General features: G+C 44.0%; 1 protein-coding gene across 1 annotated transcript in view; it reads right to left on the bottom strand.

Annotated features, from left to right (window-relative positions):
• LOC119386441 (sorting nexin-4) overlaps nucleotides 1-23,107 on the bottom strand; it is a 188,640-nt gene that overhangs the window by 82,330 nt on the left and 83,203 nt on the right. The window contains exon 6 of the mRNA XM_049413140.1: nucleotides 3,339-3,411. Within this exon, the coding sequence (XP_049269097.1) occupies nucleotides 3,339-3,411 (73 nt within the window). The remainder of the gene's footprint in view (nucleotides 1-3,338; nucleotides 3,412-23,107) is intronic.

The raw sequence follows: 23,107 nt of genomic DNA, 5'->3' as shown, positions 1-23,107 counted from the left end.
CTAATTTATTTCAAATGTTTAGGTCACATCACTGAGGTTGTCTGTTTGTACTCCCAGGTTCGTCATTCACAGTCATTTAATGAAAAGCTCCTTAAGCCGTGGCTTCTCATCAAAGAAGACGGTGAGGTACAAGCTGCTCACTGCACCTGCAAAGCTGGCCTTTGGTATGAAAAAGAAACCAACCGAGGCAGCATACTGATCCACAGGCTTCTTTTTCGTGTGGTTGTTACAACCAAACACGGCGCAGTTCACCATTGTCGCAGCTGGCTGACGTGCAACCACGGCACGTACCGTCTCTCCGCACACACAAATAAATTCGTTCAAAGATTTTCACGTAATAAATACGCACCGCGCACGAGACACTGCTGTGCGTGGGCTAAGCAGAACGCATACAGAACGTAGCCCGATACTGCCGGTACTGCTACCTGCTACTGCGCTCACGAATGGCCGGACCGCCAAAATGGCGTCGCTGCCCGGCGATGCTATCGCCACCTCGCGGATCAAGGTACAGTGCATACCCCCTATACAGCGACTGGCAGATATATGCGGAAGGGAATGTGAGGCTCTAGGACTAGGATTTAGTGCAACAAAATGTGGATTGATGGTATTCAATGATCACGAAGACCATGCGGTCTTTATACAGGGCCAAAAAATACCGAGGGTAAGCGAGTACAAGTACCCCGGAGTATGGGTAAATGAGGGGGATAGATATATGGAGGTACAAGAGAAAGCATCGGTAGCAAAGGGAAAGAGGAATGCTGCAATTATGAAGCACAGAGCTTTATGGGGATACAATAGGTACGAGGTGCTTCGAGGGCTGTGGAAGGGTGTGATGGTCCCGGGGCTTACATTTGGGAACTCAGTGGTGTGCATGAAGTCAGAGGTACAATCAGGAATGGATGTAAATCAAAGGACGGTGGGCCGCCTCGCGTTGGGCGCTCACGGAAAGACGACAAATGAGGCTGTAAGGGGTGATATGGGATGGACAGGCTTTGAAGTGAGGGAAGCTCAGAGCAAAATGAGATTCGAAGAGAGGCTGAGGAAAATGAAGAAGAGTAGATGGGCAGAGAAGGTTTTCAGGTATTTGTATAGAAAAAGCGTTGACACGCAGTGGAGAAAAAGAACTAGGAGGCTCATCAGTAAATATACGGCTAGCAGTGCGGGCGATATGGCAACAAGGAGCATTAAGCGGAAGGTCAGAGAGGCGGAGAGGACTTATTGGATGGCAGCGATGGAAAAGAAGCCGGCTCTGAGTAAATACCGAAAGGGAAAAAACGAAATAAGGAGGGAAAGGTTTTATGATAATTCAAGGGGAAGCGCTTTACTGTTTGAAGCAAGGTCGGGTTGCCTTAATTAGAACGCGTAGTTATAAAGCGAGATTCAGTAACTAAGAAGAACAATGTACATGCTGCGGGGGAACTAAGGAAACGATGGAACATGTATTGAATGAATGTGGCGATATTCACCCAGGTATAGGTGTGGGCACGAGTCTACAGGAAGCCTTGGGTTTTAGGGACAACAATGGAAAGCTGAACATGTCCGCGATAGAAATAAGTAAGAGACTGTTAGAGTATTGGTGGCAGAAAAGTAGAGATAACGTACAAAAATAAATAATGGGGAAAAATAAGGTCATTCTGCCTTAAGAAACAGAGAGATGGACCGTGAATTTATATTTTTTGGGTATAATAACATAGATGTAATCAATGTAGATAAGGTATTAGGCCAACATGTAACAAGGAAGTTTTTTTTTCTTTTTATTTTTTTCTTCGAGCCTGGTGGCAGACATGTCACCACCCCGTTATAAAGGGGACGCTCATAGCATCCATCCTTCCATCCACTACCAATGGATGTCCTCACAAGTGGAAACTACAAAAGGGGCACTGCTTCAGCTGATTTGTCGCTCTTCTCACTGTGTACAACATGATAGTGGGGGAATGTTTCTTTTGGTCGGCTCAGAAAGGTCAGCTCTTCGATGCGTACGTGCTTTCAAGCGGCACGATCATTTAGCAATGGAAATGCTCTATGCATGATATTGGAATTTGCTTCAGCAGCGATGGCAGCCACGTGCCGTGGAGCCCAACACGGGGACGCTACAAGATTCGTGGTACCAAAAACATGACAGAATGCGTGCAAACATGAAACTATGCAGTGCCTGTATTGACAGTCATAATCCAGCACCTGTGTTAACAGCTTAACATTTGAGGAGTGCATGTTGACATCGTTCCTGCACCAAGTGCACCTAATGTATCTTGAAGCACGCTGCAGCCACATGGCGAACACAGCCAACAGGAGAGCTTGGAACAATCTTCAAGGATTTGTGCGCTCTTTTGTGTGTGCATTTGTTTCATAAACAGGGGAGGGGGGGGTAGGTGGTCTGAAGCAGCAGATTTGAAAATGGAGAAATGCGCTTTTCGACCAGACCAATATGTGTTGATGGCCTGAAAAATGAAGTGTTTTCATTATTTTCATGAAAATATTCACCACATTGAGTGGTAACACATTTTCGATACTGCTGCCTTGTCTGATAATACATTTTAATGTCACTTCAGAGCTCTAAAAATATGCTTTGAATGTTTTCTGGGGTGTTTGAATATTTCAAATAGTAAAGGTATCTCCCAAACTGAAGTGAATTCAAATGGAATATTTGAAGTTCCCTAGTGCCGTATTCTTGCATTATCGTAATTTTGGCAGCTTGATTCACCTCACTTTGCTACCTCCATGAAGCTCAGCCATGGGGAAACCAGATGACGACTGGCACAATCAATGGCATGCACAGTGTGCAGGTCTTGGCATAGTAGGGATTGGCACTTGATGATGATGGCAATAGGTATGTGACGCTTTGCACATTTTAAAACTAAAGCTGTTGCGAGGTGCACGGAATAATGTAGAAAATCTTGGTACCTGAATAGAAGAATGAGTGACAAGTATCGGAAAAAAAAGGGAAGCTCGTATAATACAACGATTTTTATGGTACTGTTGAGTGTGGAGCCGTGGATTTCAAGATGAAGTGGCAGCATCATGGAAGCCATGGTTCAATCATATCACAGCAACCTTCATGATATATGCGGAAGTTTGGAACGTCCGCTGCACTCAAACTGCAGAGAAGGCTCCAACAGGTGTCTGATGAATACAGGAGTCTGCTATGCATGACCAAAAATCTCTTGGTGCACCAAAGATGAAGATTACAAATGCCCTTTACTACGCAGCAAGCCTTCTGAAAACTTCACCAAATGATAGATGAGCACAATGAGACGCAACTGTACAATGTGGCCACTACGTTTTACACATCCTCGCCTACATTAACTTCACTAGAAGTGGACAGACAGTGAAGTACTCACAGCTCGTGACCTTAGGAAGTTGGTCAGGTTTGTCTTGAGCTCTGTGCTGTATCTCTTCACCTCCTCAAATTCTCTGCACAAAGAAAGCACATGAAGGAGCAATGCTTGAACACGGGGTGTTGCTGGAGACGTTTCGACAAGCTGACATGTCTTCTTCAGGAGCGTAGAGAAGATAAATTGCTCATCAAAGAACAGCGCAAGAAAACTCATGCTACGAACTCTGCCCTGAATAATCTCATGAACACAGCAAAAAGATCTGCAACCCCAGCCCAACACCCACATCACTGAAGTAAAATGGTGTACTGGGCAACCTGGTATGGATTCATGGCGAGACTTAGCGCATCGAAAACTGGACACAGAGCAGAAGACACGGCACAGACGTAGTGCGTCAGCCACCCTTGGAGGCTCCCGAGTACACATACCTTCAGCAAAACCTGTAAGACAGTATCGGTGATGTTAGCTTTGGTGATGACAAGTTCTGATTTGTGTTTTTCATGCAAGTTACAATTGTTTGTTTGATTTTGTTTCGTTCATGGATGTGCACGTGATGGCGTATCTTAGTTGATTTGTTGTGACGTTCTTGCCTACTATAAGAAGCAGATTTCCTTTTCAATAAATTTCAGTTCTCAGTCAGCACCTGTCTTGTGTCTAGTATCGCCATGAACTCAGTATCGCCACGAACCCACATCACTGTAGTGAAATGGTACACATATCACAGAGCTTAACCCTCTAGTGCACATTTTTTAATTTGTCCTCATATTATTTGTGGAGCAGCACGGAAGCATAGCAATAACTGTACTACCATCGAAAATAAATTTTGTTGATTTTTACAGTGTGTAGAAGCAGAAAAAAAGGTATGTTTTGTAAATTTGCAACGACGAGCAAGTAAAGAACAAGTTGAAGAGGAAAGATACACAGTGTGATTCGAAGTCAAATATTTATTCGTACATGACATTGAGTGGGTGCACTCGTGTCGTAGTGTGGTACAAAAGAAAGCAATTGCTCCTGCTTGTTGAACAAAGCTCGTTTCCACACTTCTAGCAGTATGTCATGGAGATTTCCATGCAGCCAGGAAACTTGCAGCGCCTTTCCACATCAGGTTGAACATTTGAAGGAGAGAGAGCAAAGCATCTTTATTATTAACACTAAAACTGAGTGAGGAGCATGGGAAGGACCCCTAGTTCGGGGTCCCAAGGATGATTCCGGCGATATGTCGAGCCTGTTGTACTGTGACGTGGAGAACCTCAAGAGGAGGAAACAGATCGCAACAAAGCAAATAAAATCTGTGGCAAAATAGAGCTCAACGCAGCCGCAGACTAAACAAAGCCTGTGTAATATTAGAGCAGGCAGAACTACTTCTATTACACGTTCCGGAAGAGAAAAAGGATCACGAGGGTACGAGTTCGGAAGTGAGGACAGAGTGGAACGTGTAATAAAACTCCACCACGACGCACAGTGTTTTAGCAGTATGGCCCAAAGTTTAGAACATAGAAGCAGAGACGTAAGAGAGACACCCGGGACGAAGCGACACAGTAGCGCGCGAATACAGTCGAACCCACTTATAACGATCCCACATATAATGATCTATCGGTTATAACGACCATATTTGGGTGCACTTACGATTTTCCTATGCTAACCATTGAAGCTGCGTCCAGATATAGCGAACATTTTTCAAAGCCTCCTACTTTTACAACGAACGCTTGAAACGCGGTCGCGGTAAAAATATGACGCATACGAAGCGAAAAAAAGTTAAAGCATGCCTTCTAAAGCGTGACAGGAGCGCGCGCTCGCGCGTGCCCCGCTCCCGTTTACTCGCGACTAAGATACCCAGATCGGCGATCACCGCACGCAGATTTCGGACGCTGCGAGCGAGGTCGCTCACTTTCCAGGCGTTTCTTCAGTGGTAGAACGGCAGTGAGGAAAAAAAAAATAGGCAGTATGAAGCCTTGCGGTCAGCTTTCGCACGGTGACCTTTCCCGACGCCGTTCTCTGTAGCTATAGTATACGACCGCCTGCGATGAACCAAACAATGCCTTGGAACGCAAGAAGGCATAAATGCAAGAAGTGATAACCGCGATAACTTTCCATCGCAAAAAGGTTCACTGCGTCATTAAACTCGTCGACACCACAATGTGCCGCAAAAAGTCGTCTGTCTTTTCGGTAACGGCAGAGACCGGTCAATCGGTTATTACGACTTCCGCGCGATTGCGGCGATGCCTTCGCGGATAAGCATCAGAAAAGAGCGAAGGCGAGGTGGCGGCCGTCGATGAACGTGCCGTTATGCCTTATAGCCGACCACCTTATCACAGTCATCTGTAGATATCTGCTCGGCTGCGCGTGTGGCGTACACTGCGGATTGACGGCGGTACGAGCGCGCCATGCTTAAGGCCTCACCGCGCTGCCACCGCACGTCCGTTTCCGCTCCGTTTTTCTGCTCCGTTCCGCTTTTCGAGGCGGGAGGCTTCCGCAACAGTCCTCGGTGGGACCGCACTAGGCACCCTAACCGCACGAGCGGACAGCATGCGCGCGCTGATTGGCCGACGCGATGTTCGCGAAGTGCTGGCAACCGTTCGTCACTGCAGCGGTGTTCGATGGCGGCGACTATCACCAGCAGACGACTCAAACATATACTTTTGCTTATGTGGGTTTAATTTTCCGAATTTTGACGTAAACAAAGCATTTGCACGGTTACGTTCTGTTCTACAGCGGCACGAGTTGCATGGCATGCGGTCATGGACGCCCGAAAGGCTGTATAGAGGGGCTTTACGCTGTACAATAGTTGAAATTCAGTTATTGCTGCCGCATCTCAGGCATTCTCAACAACAATCAGCCCATTTGCGCTAGGTCGCGTTCGGCGCGACATCGCAGCGTTTGAAGGTGTGTGCGCGTCAACTTGCAAGAACACGGCGTCCCCGCACACGTCTCTAATGCGATGATTCAGGTAGGGAACCTGTCGCGGCAACAGCGCTGCACGCTCACGACGATCAGGCCATCGATCGCGACGTGCAGACGTGTAGGTCATGAATAAAGTTTCTTCCTCTTCATATCATAGAATTGCGCAGTGCCGGCAATGGAGAGGCGGGCGGGGAGGGGGGGGGGGGCGGATGCAGTGCTGCTACAAACTAACGGCAACCCCTGCCACCGATGACACCGTTCTCAAATGCAATGAAAACAAACGCTCACTTGCACAAATTGTCTGTTTTCTTTCCAACTAGCACTGCGGAATCTACGCAGTTAGCCGCAAAGGCACGATGCTAAAAAAAAACGCTGCAAGTAGGAGAATTTTCACAAGGTTCACTCGTATATCCTAGTTCTCCCAAAGCCGTTCAACCTTGCGTCATAAGTCCGCGGCCATGGCAAAGCACGAGTTCCTGCTCAAATTATTGTCACTGTTCTTGGCCGTCCTTTTGACTGATAGATATATGAGCATAGGCGTGCTCAGGGTTCCCCTTCAGGGGGGGGGGGAGGCGAAGGTTCATCGCGGCGCCCTCCCCCCCCCCCTCCATATTAAGTCAATGTCCCCCTTCTGCGCATGCCTACGTATATGAGTTTCTATTTGAAGTTGTTTTGTTAGAAGTTACAGCATCAGACTGGCATCCTCTCCTTTCTAATACTGTGCAAGCCTGTTGAGTAGCTGTGTTCTTTTCTTACTGTGCCCAGATAAAATACATGGATACATGCGATGTCTTTTTTCTTACGGGTGAGAAACAGCGCTAAAAAGACGGGACAAGAAAGGACACGAGACCACGGCGCTGACTAACAACCAAATGTGCTTTATTCCTTCAGTCAGCATAAATATACTTCACCACTAACGTAATGAAAATACAGAAAACTCAGCCTGCGCAGAGGCAGTAAGGCGATCAACGAGACATGAATTCTATCTCCTTCGGAAGGAGGGAAATCGAGGGGAAGCTTACACATGCCTCGCCGCTATTGTAGATGTGATAAGCTTCTGAAATGAGGCGCGTGCGCTCGTCATGGTATTTTGACAAGAAAGTGGTATCGTTAAAAGATGGATGGCAACCGCAACTGTTACAGTGAAGTCAAAATACCATGACGAGCACGCGCGCCTCATTTCAGAAGCTTATCACATCTACAATAGCAGCGAGGCATGTGTAAGCTTCCCCTCGATTTCCCTCCTTCTGAAGGAGATAGAATTCATGTCTCGTTGATCGCCTTACTGCCTCTGCGCAGGCTGAGTTTTCTGTATTTTCATTACGTTAGTGGTGAAGTATATTTATGCTGACTGAAGGAATAAAGCACATTTGGTTGTTAGTCAGCGCCGTGGTCTCGTGTCCTTTCTTGTCCCGTCTTTTTAGCGCTGTTTCTCACCCGTAATCATGAACCAACCAGCCCAAATGCGTACCCTTTTTTCTTGTTAACAGTTATCACATACTGAGGAAGACATCAAAAGAAATAGTCGCGATACTTAAGTTGTACAACCAAGGAACAATTGCCCGTACAGCTGGGAAGAAAAACTGGGACCTAGACAGCCCGATAATTGAAGGGAGGACAGGGTGAAACTTATTAGGTTCTGCATGTAATCCATGCCCAGCCCCGCCAGAATCATTAACAAGATGTGGCAAAATCTTTGTGATGATTCTATCATGGCTCCCACCCAGTATCTGATCGAATGCTGGCAAGCAAGACAGCCACCTACATAAGTGGTAAACTGCACAGATAGTAATTATCCCAAAGCCAAGAAAAGAGGTGCAACAGGATAACCTCCGGCCTATTTCAATAACATCGAACACAGGCAAGCCTATTATGTAATGCTCATATGACTAAGTACATTCAGATTGCATTAATGTTATTTTGACATGCTGAAATAGTCATACCAAGCCAGAAGCTACATACGTAGCTTGGGGAATTGATGACCGCGATCTTTTCCTCCATACCGTGATCAGGTTAAGGCCAAAACTGTCCGCACACAACATTATGCTACAAATTGAACCCTAAATAATAGACGCGTGATTGCAGATATTGCATACCAAAGCAATCGTTAGAATGAGTCTCACGAAGGCCTTTGACAACATCACACACAAGGCTGTTATAGAGAAGCTACAGAAGCTAAACATATACATACATGTATGTAAGGACAACCATGTGTACCATGTGATGGTAATCGTAACAGGGGAGATCAGATCAGATAAAAAAAAAACGGCAGGAAGTGAAAGATGGAAGCTTGCGATGAAAAACTGTAAACAGGGGGTGGGTGCTCGAGCCAACGTTTCGAAAAGTGGACTTGGCTGGAACTGAAATCAGTTCCAGCCTTGAAGAAGACAAGTCCACTTGTCGAAACGTCGGCTCGAGTACCCACCCCCTGTTTACGGAGATCAGATCAGGTGACATAGAATTCAAAAGCTGGCGAACACCTTGGGGATCGGTTCCGTCTTCCCTTGTGCTGAATGTATACGCTTACTGGAAGAACTGAATAGCATGAAAGCATTGCAGCATGGCCTGTAAGCTTATGGCATCATGTTGTGGGTAGGTGACAGCAATGGTCAGATAGAAAAAAACTGTGCAATACACCATACACAGGCTAAACCATACGCCAAACAAATGATGTGGCTTAATTATCTAAAGGATATCCAGTTGTCATTCTGCCATGAAAGAGGCCAACTTGGTACGCATAGTGCAGGCCTTCATTATCATGAGCTGTGTGCAACACCGTACCAAACTCCAAATGCCAGGGAAGACTACTATATATAGTGGTCACTAAAGATAGTGCAATATTACGACTCACGCAGAGTCCTATGGGCACACACATACTCAATGAACTTATTGACATAATGAACTACACAGCATGAGACAGCACAAGGGCGAACATTCCCCATAATGTACGCAGATATCTTTAATTACTCCCCCTACCTAGAAAGATTCACCCCAAATCACAGAATAAAAATACAGGAATGATGTGACAATGTTCATAGCTCTTTGCAACGTGTCCATTGTAACAGATGGCGATCCCAAAGTGGGAGGGTAAATGTGTGCTGAAAACGCCTAAGGAGCCGAGGAATTGCCCATTGCATTGGCAATGGCTTCCACGTGAGCCAAATATGTAATCAATGAAAGAAGGGAATTTTAAGGGCTCATTTGTTTGCTTCACACAACCTTAACGAAAACCAGCACATAACAAAGCCAAGGGTATAGGGGACATTAATTATACTGTTTTAAGTGTATCACTGCACAAATTATGATATAGATGTGAAGGAAGTAAAGTGGACAAAATGACAACTTGCTGCCATCAGGGACCGAACCTGCAATCCTTCGGATAACACGCCAAATACTCTACCAATTGAGCTATGGTAGAGCATTGAGCGTGTTTTCCGAAGGTTGCAGGTTCGGTCCCTGATGGCGGCAAGTTGTCTTTTCGTCCACTTTACTTTCTTCACATCTATATCACAATTTGTACAGTGATACATCTAAACAGTACAATTAACGTCTCTTATACCTTGCTCGGCTTCATCATCTGCTGGTTTTCATTAAGGTTGTGTCAGATATGTAATCAGCAACTCCAAAACCTCACTCTGCAACTTCACCAGGGGTGCATCTCGCTGATCGAACAGCAAATTCTGTCCAAATGATCGGGCACCTGTACACTATACCTTCCCATAAATGAGGCGGCTCATGCCATTGCTTGAGCAATTACATAACGAGCCACCAAGGTGCTCCTTCTAAGGTCAAGAGGGAACTGCACAGTTAACTACAGGGAGATCTAAAGTCATTACAGACTGGGAAGAGCCCAGTATACCCCTAAGCATTCGACAATTGCTATGCAGCAAGTGGGGACCCGGTGCCTCCACTAAACCAATAACACTTGAACCTGGTGGCTTGAACCTCATGTCAGCCTGGAAAGAGCAACTCTGGGCCATCCCATTGGCTAAAGACGGCCCTGGGCCCATGGGCTACTAGTCACTATTTAGGTGCCCATTTATTGCCAGAAACTGCTGCACACAAGCTAATGTTATCTCTTTCTCTCTTCTCTTGCTGTCATCTTTTTCTTCACATATAAAACCACACAGAGAAACTGCAGCACAAAACAACAACCTTGTGGAAATTTAATTCTCGCAACTTGTAAATTTTCTGAACACAATAGTTCTACTCTACCAGAAACACAAAATCTGTCCACCCATGCCTCAAGTTCTTACTGTGCATAAAAATGTTCTACATACCTAAGTGGTAAGCTTGATGGAGCATTTAAGTGAAAGTAATGTATGCATGAAATTTCTTATAACTTATCTAATGATTGTTATACATAGCTGCTTGTCACACATTTTCAAGAATACAGTACTTACATAAAAGTGAATATTTATATTGATGCCAACATAAAGTGTTTGCAGTGAACATAATATTCACATTTCTTGTTGAGGTCTCAATGGTTTCCGCTGTCCCTTTAATATACCTAGCCATACTTCACACAACAATTAAACAATGCATAGTACATTATCAAAGTGCACAACAATAAGCAGTGCCATGGCGTGTATGATCCTGCTCTCAGCAATGATGAAATCCGAGAATGATTGAATAATGACTGTGGTAGCTGTTAAGAGCACCCATGTATGTGTTCTCATTTGATCACTTTCACTACAAAGATTTGCTTGTGTAGGGCAACCAATGTTACTGAATTATATATAGCAAGCTCTACCTAAGCTACTGGCACACCCGAATGTGTCATATAGGTATTAACAACTTGGATAGTTATATAGAGCTATGTTTTTATAAAATGAAAAGAGCATGGCCTGGATAACATAAATAGGTGAGTTGTACCTACATATCATCTGAAAGCCCGCTCAAATCAAGCAACTAAGCTTTGGACTGAGTACAGTGCAAAGCTGAGAACAATGACATGAGTAGGCTCATATGATGCAGGACAAGAAGCAAGACAGAACATTAAGTACCACCTGTCACACCAGATTCAGATCATAGTACTGTATATATGCAGTGAATGCATAGTCATTGCATCTCTGTATCTTGTATACTTATATTAGTCTCTACGTATGGGGTGATATATGTTTGCATAATCAACATTAGTTCATTAAATATTCTTGTAATCACCAAATGTTGTGTTCATTCTTCTATTATCACCTAGGCCAAGGTAGGCTGATAAATCGAGAAAACATTTCTTGCAATTCGTCATTTTCATAACAAAACCTGTACTTTCTCGAGTGACGCTTTGAGACTAATGCACTATATGTTCTGTTTGAACCTGCTAGCTGGGCCTCTTTTATAATTACATAGTCACTACATAACTACCTGATGAAATGAGGATATCCCCATGGGCACTGTGAGAGTGAGCAAAGAAGTGCAGAGCCTAAAATTGCTTCAAAAAGAAAACATGCATAAGGGCAAATTTGGTATTCTTTCACAACACCACTTGAATCGCACAGCACGCACAATCTCGTTTGTTCCTGTATTGTTTAATACTGTACACACCTTATTGCAGAACTGTGTTTGAATAAAGTAACCTGATGATTATCACAGCCAACCACAATTATTATGTCCAACAACTCTTAATGCATATGAGAAGTAACACATTGAAGTTCACATATTCAAAAAATACCACCGTAATTAGATTCTTTTTACAACTGTACATATTCTTTAAATTGTACTGCATTAGGTATATCGTCATGTTTTCACCAAGCATACAACAAAGATGCCATTATGCCATTGTCTTCTATTATCTTTGTTATGTACGAATATGATGCTATATGCGGTAATGCTCTCTTTTGTACAAGTTGATATTTATTATTCGTCTTTTGCATGTATAACTATTTGCTTTTGCTAGTACATATGCCCTGTAATTGCTCCTACAGTGGGCGGTGCCTAAGTAAACGTTTACTCCATCTCCCATTTTTCACCATTGTGCTTGATTTGCTGAAAAATAAACACGGACTGACTGAGTTAAACGTAGGTGTCAATAAACCAATTTTGCAACTGACTATGACACGTTAACCATGCAATCATGGAATTATATGATCAGGTTACGTCACCAGTATAACTATTCTTTTGCTTCCCACCCACCCATCTATGGAATACTCAGACAAAATAACTTAACCTCATGTTTTGACACAACAAATAAGATAGAATTGAAAACAACATAATTGAAATAAAGACTGCTTGATTACTGAGGGTGGAGCCTGTTCTCCACGGCCCCACTGGCTATTGCAGCTCAACGGGCCTGTTCGAGGGTTACCAATTCGTTTCCAATGACAGATTGAAAAGCCACACCTTCCACGACCAATTGTTGGGTCGTTGTTAAGTAGTCGTAAGGCGGCATTTGCGGGACGCTGTTTGCACTGGTACTGGAAGTCGCTGTCTCCCTTCTGAGGATGAGACTGTATCAGTAAAGTAGATGTTTGCATCCTACTGCCTTCTGTGCAGGGTGGCTTCTCAGGCTTGTGGCTGTTTTATTTGGAAGTACGGGTTCATGTGACATGGCACGAGGATTCTTGCTCCTACATCAGGTGGCATAAGTGTGGTTCCATTTTTACATACCTGAGGCATTGAGGGGTAACACAGTCATATTATATTCAATGGGAACATTTTTCCAGTGACTCTAAGTCTTATCAACACAGAGTGCCCTGGTGTGTTGCATTGAGTCCTTTGTGCTGGGCCATAAGTGTGGCCCCAGCAAGTTTCTCAAATGTGTTGAACATGCCTAGTTCGATGAGGCAGTCTGTGCACATGTTTTTGGGCAGACCGAGTGCCACCTCGCAGGCAATCAAAATTATTCAATTTGCTTGGTGGATTTCAGTTTGTTGCACATCTTGGAATGGGAGAGTGCAAGTTATTTTGCTCATGACGAAGGCATGCCCTACTTTCATAGTGTCTATCTCCATTATTTCCTCTGTTGAGTGTGAAATTCTTAATAAAGTTAGTAACATTATGCATTGTGTACTTCAGTTTGAAAAGGAATTTTTGAATTTTTTTCACATGCATTGCAAGCACTAGCAAGTGCCGACTCCTTGGATAAGTTCTCCATCGAGCAGTAGTAAATGTAGTGGTGGAGCTGTGTTGGTTTAGGGTTCTTGGTGGTCAAATATATTTTTATTTTGATTTTCTTGGAGCGCACTTCATAACAACTTCTGCTGTGTATGATTCAACCTCGTCTAGGGCCCGTTGAATTCTGTCCTGTCTGTCACTGTACGAGCTCGTAGTGACTTAGAGTGCAGATTGCCATGCTGAGGTCTCTGTCTTGCTACTGTACAGCAACTTGAACAGAGGCAGTATAAAGTTGCCTCGGGAAGTGAATACATATCCTTTTGCAGCAGCAGGTTTTGAGAACTGTTTGCTGGCATTAGCAATACTGCTTCAAGTTCATCAGCCTGACTATTCTGAAGGGTAGGTGGACCTTTGCCGTGGTCGCAGTCATACATAGGATATAGCGGTTGCTACATAGATTTCCTACAAGTTGCTCCAACTAACATTTGGTAATGGTGGAATCTGGCAGTGTCTGCAGCCACACTGTTGCCCATCCTTGTGGGAACTCTTGGGGATTTAAGCAGCAGGAACTCATAGGCCTGGGTGGTTCCCTTGTTTATATCTCGCTTCCACCCCCACCCCACCCCCCCTTCGGTGTACTATGCATACGTCCTCAAGGAGAATTAGTCGGTCCCTCTGTGCCATCCAAACTAGCACAACTGTCTACAGGTGCTTCACTTAATTAGTACAAATGCAATGTAGTGCATGTTATGAAGCCACGTTACTCATGCGCTATTTATTTATTTATTTCTTCATTCAGTGGCTACATTTCACCCGAGGGCATTGCAGAAAGAGGGTTCCAGCAACAATAACAACATTTGTACTGCACAAAGTGAAACAGTGCTTGGAATCGCAGTGTCACGAATCGAAACGTTGCTTGCGGAACATAATACATGGTCTAAATGTTACTGACCACTTTGAAAAAGAAATGTGTAGCATCCAAGTGATAACAAACACAAAATACACACAGATACACTGTTGAATATGGTAGTGGATGCACACAATATACAGAAATATTCAGCCATAACATTATCTGCAGATAATTCACTGTAAACAAAATCTGTGTGACACATAGCTTGTACAACTTCAATCAGTAGTTTATTCTGGTGATTTATAGCATGAAAGCACAATAAATTTGGCTAAGCCGTGACCTCCTGGGTTTGTTGGTTTAACACAGAGGACGGCAACAAAAGCTATTCTTATTTTGTTAACGATTGCAGGGTGATGAGACATGCCTCAGAGTATGAAGTTATTGATCTCTTTTAACCCTTCAGACGCCACCTATGAAGAACTGTCTGTAAATGTGTCAAATCGATACAATGTTATTTCAAGGCAATCGATATTATATTGCAACAAAAATAATGTAATACGTTCATTTATGTGTGTTATAGTAATCATTCCTAATTACTTTGTAATTAAATATCTGTTTATTCTGAACCCATTCATGCTCTGTTTTTGCATAGATAAAATGAAATCTCAGGCTAGAAATATAGTGCAAATTCGTTTTCGGTGATGTCCATGTTGAACAGAGAAAAATTATACTTTTGACGTTTCCCGCGACCCACGTCACTATCAACAGTCACTTTTGAAAACAATTTGTAAGACCATATAGCGATGAAAGAACATCAGTGGGCGACCAAGGAAAAATAGGTTGTGCAAAACAAGCAGATGGGACAACTTTTCAAATTCCTTTAGAAAATTTTGTTGAATATGCAGTCGTTTTAAAATCTTTTACATCCAATGAGCAAAATTGTTAGTACTAATACTGGTGTCACACCACACAGTCACTTAATGGTCGCGGTCGGGCCTGATCTGGATCGAATTTTTTTATCGACGTGGCTGCTTTACGCTAACTGTAAAACGAGGCCAATCACTGTTGAGAAATTTGATAGGGGCGTGCGAATAGTGAAATTTCATCTCGAATTGACTTCAAGTCGAATACTGCCGAATAGTGGCCAAAAATCTTCAATCGAATAAAGAATATTTTATTGAAAATTGCAAGAAAAAACTAAGAAATGAAATCTGCTGATGTTCTCGAGCACCTAACGCGGTGAGTGACCGCTACCCAAAGGGTACAAATTGTCATGCAGAAGCACAAGCTGTTCCATGTGACCTGGCTTCAGGCTCTCTCACTGTGATGTTACAGTGTATACTGCAGTTGAAAACACACACTCACTGGGCACCTCAGTAGTAGGGATGGGAAGGTGTCGCAAAGCAATTTCGAAGGATCATCCTTTCTTGTGATCAGGGACTCATTGAAGTATTTTTCAACCTCTTGACTATAAGGTCTGAGCTCAGCATGCTGGTTATTTTTTTACACTAACAGTTCGACAGTCTCACAGACTGTTTGTTCCCTGGCCTTCTTTTGCTGGAGCCATTACGTGCGGAAATGACATAATCTCCTTTAATATAAACATGTGCTCGCTTATGAACCAGGATATCGGCAAAAGTGTTAACGAAAGGCATACTGTAACGACGTTAGCGTTAGTTTTAGCCACCTCACCCTAAGTTGCACCATTGGCCTTTGTCGTGTTTAGATATTCGTCCTGTCGAATCATTCAAATCTTTGAATACTAGCTATTCGAAAGCTGAATCGAATTATTCGTTTCAAATTCAAAACTCGAATATTTGCACACCCCTAAAATTTGATCCCAAGCGGGCTTAATAGCGATTAACCATGTTACATGCTGGAACACCAACATGAGCTTACCGAGAAGCTTCTGCAACGATACTTCGGGCCCTATAATATACTCCAATATTGTGGTGCACTGAACTATGAGGTGTAGCCCAATGGCATGATGCAGTCATAACGGCACTGCACATGGCCTGAAATCCTCCATGTATTGCGGCTTAAACCTTACTGTGTATGCTCATGGACTATGGGATGTTATTTTCAACTTGCTTTCTTAATTTATTTGATTGCATGCAATCACACTATCGTGTTCTGTTATCAGCAATGGGACAATGCTTTTTCAAAGGAGAGTACTAACGTGTACTTTTTTTTCGTTTTCGATGGGACCGCATTTCACTAACTTGAAACTGTTGCACGTCTTCACTCGTCGCAAGCGACAGCTTCATGTATCGGAGCATTCTTGAACGGTTTCCATATTTGAATCCTTTCCCTACCGAAGACGAGCCGAGCTCTTTGACACAGTTTGTACTGCTCCCACCAAAAACGAGCTGGCTCGTCTACACTGAAAGATACGTTTGGGGCGCTGCAATTAAGCTACTCTGATTAATTTTGCTGAGTTCTCTGTGGCTTGAGGAAATAGTGCAGTAAAAAATTTAAAAACGTGCTCATAGAATGCATTTTGATCAAGAAAGGACTGTATTCTGGAAACCGCAATTAGAAAATGGCATCCTCCTCTGTGCACAAGCGGCACGCGCATGCTGGCAACAGCTCTGTTAAGAAAAAAGAAGAAAACGCATGTTTGCCTAAGTTTTGTGAAAAGAATTTCAGTTCTTCCGTGAGTGTGGCGGCGACTACACAGAACAGCATACTTTCTTCTATATTATCAGATTCAGACGACGACTGCTTCTCAACATGTATCGGCAGTGGACGCCGACAGATGTAAACAAACCCCCACATAGGTCCATAGGTCGGCAAAAAAGCTGGAGCTCACTCGGACTCACTCAAGAAATACATTTTGTTCTCAGGGCTCACTCAGACTCAGACTCACCAAAATTTTGCCAACTATTCACAAGTCATAAAAGATATGGGACAAAGACAGTCACGTGCGGGCCACTACAAGGTCTGCGGGCCGCAGGCCACGTGTTTGAAACCCATGGTTTAGAGGAACCATGGCGCCTTTTCCACATTGTTTCCGTCAGCTGCCGCTATGAATCGCCCAACAGCGGGTTCAAGGCTATTTACCACACGCTCATCTGGCAAATAGCGTGTTTCCTGTCACAGTGCTCACGATAGTCTATTCACAGTCTCACGATAGTCTATTAATATAGTGCTTATATTTAATTTAGGTGAATGTGAAAGAACCCCAAAGAATTAATCCAGACTACCCCTAACAGTACGCGTTATAATCATTATTGCGGCTTTTGCACGTAAAGTCTCGGAAGATATCTTGCTTTGCTAGGCTCACATTTACCCAATAAAGACTTCATTTATACTTTACCGTAGTAAAATGCTTTGCTTGGCACGTTGGTTCATATAGTCTAGTATAGATTTGAGTGCAAAAGGATGAGACACAAGAAGACAAGACGACTAAAGGAGCGCCCACTACCAACTCATTTAGTCGTTTTGTCTTCTTGTGTCTCTTCCCTATGTGCTCAAATCTATTCTAGACTATACTTTACTGGTTTGGCTGCTGCACTGTTCACAGTCGCAACCTCATGACTATATAAAATTTTCGTGAAACTACAACCTAGGTGGCACTCCCCTATGACTGTGATTATCTGAACACACCTTACTCTGTTCTCAAAACAAATAAGTGTGCACCAAGTTGCCCGGCCCGGACTGATTTTGATGCTTACACACGTGTGGCCTTCTACGAGAACACGAAGATATGTAAAACATTAAAATGAACTACACAGTCCTCTCAAAATATATGCTTATCTGTCATCTGCTCTCACAAATGCCTGCACTAACCACCTGCACATTTAGGCACGTGCAAGAACAGAGGAGTTGTGATTCTTTAGTGTGCGAACCGTTCGGGTCTGAACACAAAACCATACACTTTGTTTAGTCATGAATATCTTGCGGTTCAAACTAACATACCCGTAACAAAAATGAAGGCCACCCAAAATTCCCATTGAAAACACCTCCTACGGGTCGTGTCCAGACCTATCAGCACATGTCCAGACCTATCACCTCACTAAAAGATGTACCCGAAGAAGTGCACAAGTAATTTGTCAGGCAGACAGTAAGTGTGAGAAGCAGATAAATCCATGTGATAAGCAGATAAATCCAGCTTTTATAGTTTGACACACAGGAACACGTGACTGATTGCTTGCATGGTTCACTTCATAACACAAACACATTGCACAATGCACAACACATAAAACAATTAGCACCTAGAACCGCTCCAACACTGCAGATACACATCTACTTCACATTTTTTCATTGGCAATCACCCACATTGATTAGACCTGGAAGCTAGCCCCACCTTGTTGCCTTTTGATGAATATTTCGACGGATGCTGATTAACACTGGTACTAATCACAATAACATCCAAATAAACTCCTTTTATGCAGCTGGCGACCTAGGCCACTGCTCCCACTTCGTCACTTCATGCAGGTGTCATGTTTACATCGAACAGACATGAAGACGTCAAATTGTCACTGCCTTTTTTTCAGCCAACCAGTGACAGATACGTGCAACAGCACTAGCGAAATAGCTCACGTGAATGTTTTGCTGGTACGAGTCGTTTCAAGACACATTATGCAGCACCAGCTGCAGACAGAATTGGTGATCAAAGAGTACCTAAAAGAGCGTCTAGGCAGACTAATTGGGTAATACGTGTCAATTTTGTTTGCATTAAAATGAAGGATCATGGAAAATAGGTATGCCACAAACGATAGAATGAACGAAGGCAGATCTGCAAGGTAGTGGAAAGCTTTGATTTGGGCAACTGCCAGGTTTTGTACCATGACCGCAGCTAGCCTGTGAGGGCAAACTGTCAGCAAAGTTTCGAGCAAGTTAGGGTGCCAGTTGTACGTCATCGGATTCTACATCGAACTCACAATTTTGGTTAGAGTATTGCTTTACTGTTCTCTTACATGCATATGGCTTTTGATTATAAAATGGAAATTTGAAGATAATTAAAGCATTTCTCCTCCACATGACCATCAGTAAGCAGTCTCTGTGGTTGGTCACCAGCAAGAAGTCGCTCGCATCACGACTTGCTTTATCTGAAATTTTGTTTGCATTATTTCCACATGATAGAAATGAAGGCTACCTGAAGTTGTCATTCATGACTCAGCATTCTCGGGCATATCTAACGCAGCACTCTATGAAAGCAGAATGTTCAAAGTGCACAAAGAACTTTAAACAAACTATACGCGAGCTAAACAGCAAATCAAGTTTGATGGAGCTTCTGTATCGAGATGGCTGATACACAAGAAAACTGCACTGGCAGCGCACATGTACTGCACACTTCAGAGCACACACACACGCCGCAAAGAACACTTTTACGTCTAGCACCGCTGCAGCAAATCGCAGGCTCATGCCTCGACTTGTATCTTGTGAGCAGACTTCGTCAACTGAGGACACGATCGAGCACTTCGGACGCGACGCGACGCGCTCACCACAGCGCACCGCAAGCGGCAAAGCAGCGCACTCGTAGCAGAACATGTGCAATGACGGCAATAAAACTTATCGCTATTGAGTGTTTCATCACTCCGTACTTCACACAGGACTGGCAATACACGTACGCATTTCGCGGGAATGAACCCCGAACACGGAGCACATACAAATCGCATACGCTGTTTGCGGCGATCGAACACTTTTGACGTTCTTGTACGATGAGCATGTGACACACAGATTACGCCTCCATATGATGATATTCTAGTTCCCAAAGCAAAGCGAACGACGGCACGAAAGATACGAAATCGGTGGCCTCCGATCCTCGCGTAAACACAAGCACACTCCGTCGGTTTCCGTCGGCGATCGCAGGCACCGAGGAGGGCAGGAAGGTAGCGCCGGCTTGCTACCTTTCGATGAATATATCCGTAGATGATGATTAACTCTAGCACTAATCACAATAACACTCAAATGAACTTTTTTTACGCGGCTGCTAGGCCTCGATTCTCGCTTCGTCGCTTCACCCGGGCGCCATGTTTCTCGACGAGCAGGCGTGAGGACGTCATAGGTCACCGGTTTTTTTCTGCCAATCAGCGACCGAGAAAGCGAGCGGGACCGGCGAGTTTGGCTGGTACGAAAAACGGCCGCCGCCTCCGCACTCCGCGAGAGGCGGAACGGAACACGAAAAACGGAGCGGAAACGGACGTGCGGTGGCAGCGCGGTGAGGCCTTTAGCCATGCTGCCGTTCGCAAGTTCGCCGCCTTCGCGTCGTGCGAGACCGCTTTAAAGTGCGCGTCGCTTTGTAGAAACAAAAGTAGCTCGCTGTTTTTGAGCGGCGCGGGCACCGAGAAACGTCGATGCACTGACAGCGAGCGTATACTGCGTGTTTGACTAGGTGACAACTGTAGTGCGCCGCGCATCGTCGTGCAGGGCCGCGAGAGCATCGCGGAGACGTAGTGCGCGTTGCTTGGAAATTGCAATAACACTTTTCCAAGTAATCGTCAAATGGCTTCATTAAAGAAATTCATTGCCTCAAGAATCGACTGGGGGGGGGGGGGGTCAATAACAAGGGGACAAGAAGCTACGTGTGTTCATCAGAGCGCGTCACGGCCTTGAGCACTTTCTTTTCTTTTTTCTTCGAATGCACGGCTTACTCTCAGTTGGATTGCGAGTGTGCGCACACGCACGTCTCGGCATCTCGCGGTGACCGCGGTAACAATGCAGCTCACGATGATCAAACTAACCAATGACCGTAGATTTTTTGTTTAAGGCACGGTCATTTAGGTTTATGGCATCTAGAGAAGAGCGAGCATTTTATAGCTCACTTTGAGAATGAGTTGTAAATTCCAGGCCGCGTGCTGCGCTATAATGTTTGGTTCACATGTTCTCAGGAGCCTCGACTACCAATTGGCAGCGTTTTCTGACCATGCTGAAAAAGTGCTGCAGGGTCCCTTTAAGCCTAGTAAAAATAAGTTTGCTCAAGTGCGGCCTTACATTTCTGCGCCACAAACAATGCAGTGAACGAGTATGAGCTCTACAATTATGTAACTGAGTTTTCAAGACATTTACGCATCAAGGAATTCTTTTTTGATAAGGCATAAACAGAAGACGTAAGCAATGACTCTCTGCGACCACCAAGCACTTTAACAGATAAAGAAGAATGCCAAGAGTTTGATCAATACAAAAACTATCTCAAGGGAAATTCTGACCACTACAAAACAGAGCTGAAAGCCAAAGAACCTAATTTATGCAGAGCACTACACCTTGAAGCAACTCAACAACAGAAAGGTCATTATCATAAAACCTGCGGAGAAAGGTGGTAGTATGGAAAAATATAAAAACGAGGCTATCAGGCAACTCGGCATCAACACGCACTATCGAAAATTAACGTGGAACCCGACTCAAGAATATAGTAAGAGCATACAACATATCAAAATGGATTTGCTAGCCAGAGAATTAGACTCCAAGTACCTAGCTGTTCTTGACACCCAAACACAAGCAAGCAGCTGCTTCTACCTTCTTCCGAAAAGGGTACCAATATGGGCTTGTTGGTTCATCGTAAACTGGCTAGTAGCATAGCACGGTAAGACACACGGACAAAGAAGAAGTACGAGACGAACACAAGCGCTATTTCTTTCAACAACGAAAATTTTATTTTCAGGATCGGTCATATATACACACATGAAATCACGCGACAGTAGTGAGATATTTTCGTTTACAACTGATAACACATGGAAAATGGCGTTCAATCTTATCTGTCATACAGCAGTTTAAACATGGCAACCAACCTTAACTACTGGGCATGCGTAAATATTCAATTTCTGTGGTGGATAATGACAGTGACACCTTGCTGATACAGTGGTCGCCGGCAGAAAGGATGCGATCTGTCTCTATTATCAGTCTTACAGGCTCCGATGTACTTCTTGAAATAATGGCAGTATTCTCTAGTACCGGGTGGCATGCAGACGTTTTGCAGTGAAGGCAAGTTTTCATCAACAGGTGACACTACACTCCACATAGCCGCGATCACGAACGGATCCGATTAACAAGTCCGGTCGAGCTGCTGGTGCTCACTATTCTCGTTGATGATGACCTTATTGAAAGACTGCCAGGAACCCGTTCTACACATAAACATGGATTCGCGAAGCGTGCGTGCCTTCTCCGTCATAACGGAGAAGTATAGACTTCCAAAGCAACGTCGAGCGGCGCCACAGCTCTAATGGCAACTGGGGGCACCCACGGCCACAACACTGCCGCCCCCGCTTCTGCGAACGCGCAGAGCTCTTGGATTACATCAGTGGTGAGTCACAATGTCACTATTGCTGACTAGCAGTGCAGCATCGTTACACAACTGTAAACAACTGGTTATATAATATGCGACTCAACATATGAGTGTGCGTATACCACTTCCACATTTCTCTGACGTCATTCCGTAACGTTTCGCTCAATGTGAAAAATTACGCCACAGTCACCATCCCGCGCATGCTTCGCGTTACATCGATTCCCACGGTACGTGGGATCTGCCGAATTTTTTTTTTCCCTGGCCTCATCATTTGTGCAAGAAGATGAACATTTTGCATAAACAATCTGCATTGAAATACTTGATCTCGTCCTGGTTATTTTGTGGACTTCATTTTTTTTTTGTTATCAGGTGCTCCTTCAGTTTAAAATTGATGCAGTTCCAAAGTTCACGTGATATTCGCTGTACCTCTTACACACAAAAAAAATTAAAAATTTGAAAAGATTGAAGAGTTATTCCTGGAAAGATTTTGCAGTCATGCCAACATAATATTTTTATGAAAAAACACATTTCTTACTTGTTCTTGACAGTGCGCAGCATTCAAGAAGTGATTTGCAGCATCTAATACAAATTGTCACTGGCAATACATGTTATTCGTATACTTAGTCGTTCGAAAAATTGAATGAGGAGGTCGCGCTGCAATGTGAGCCCCCCCCCCCCCCCTCGAACAAAATTCCTGACTATGCCACTGAGTACCATGGAAGAATGCAAGATTTTGAAACATACTTG

Source organism: Rhipicephalus sanguineus, chromosome 3 (assembly GCF_013339695.2).
Source record: "Rhipicephalus sanguineus isolate Rsan-2018 chromosome 3, BIME_Rsan_1.4, whole genome shotgun sequence".
NCBI lineage: Eukaryota > Metazoa > Arthropoda > Arachnida > Ixodida > Ixodidae > Rhipicephalus > Rhipicephalus sanguineus.
The sequence above is the reverse complement of the archived record's forward strand: the minus strand, read 5'-3'. Positions and strand labels throughout refer to the sequence as shown.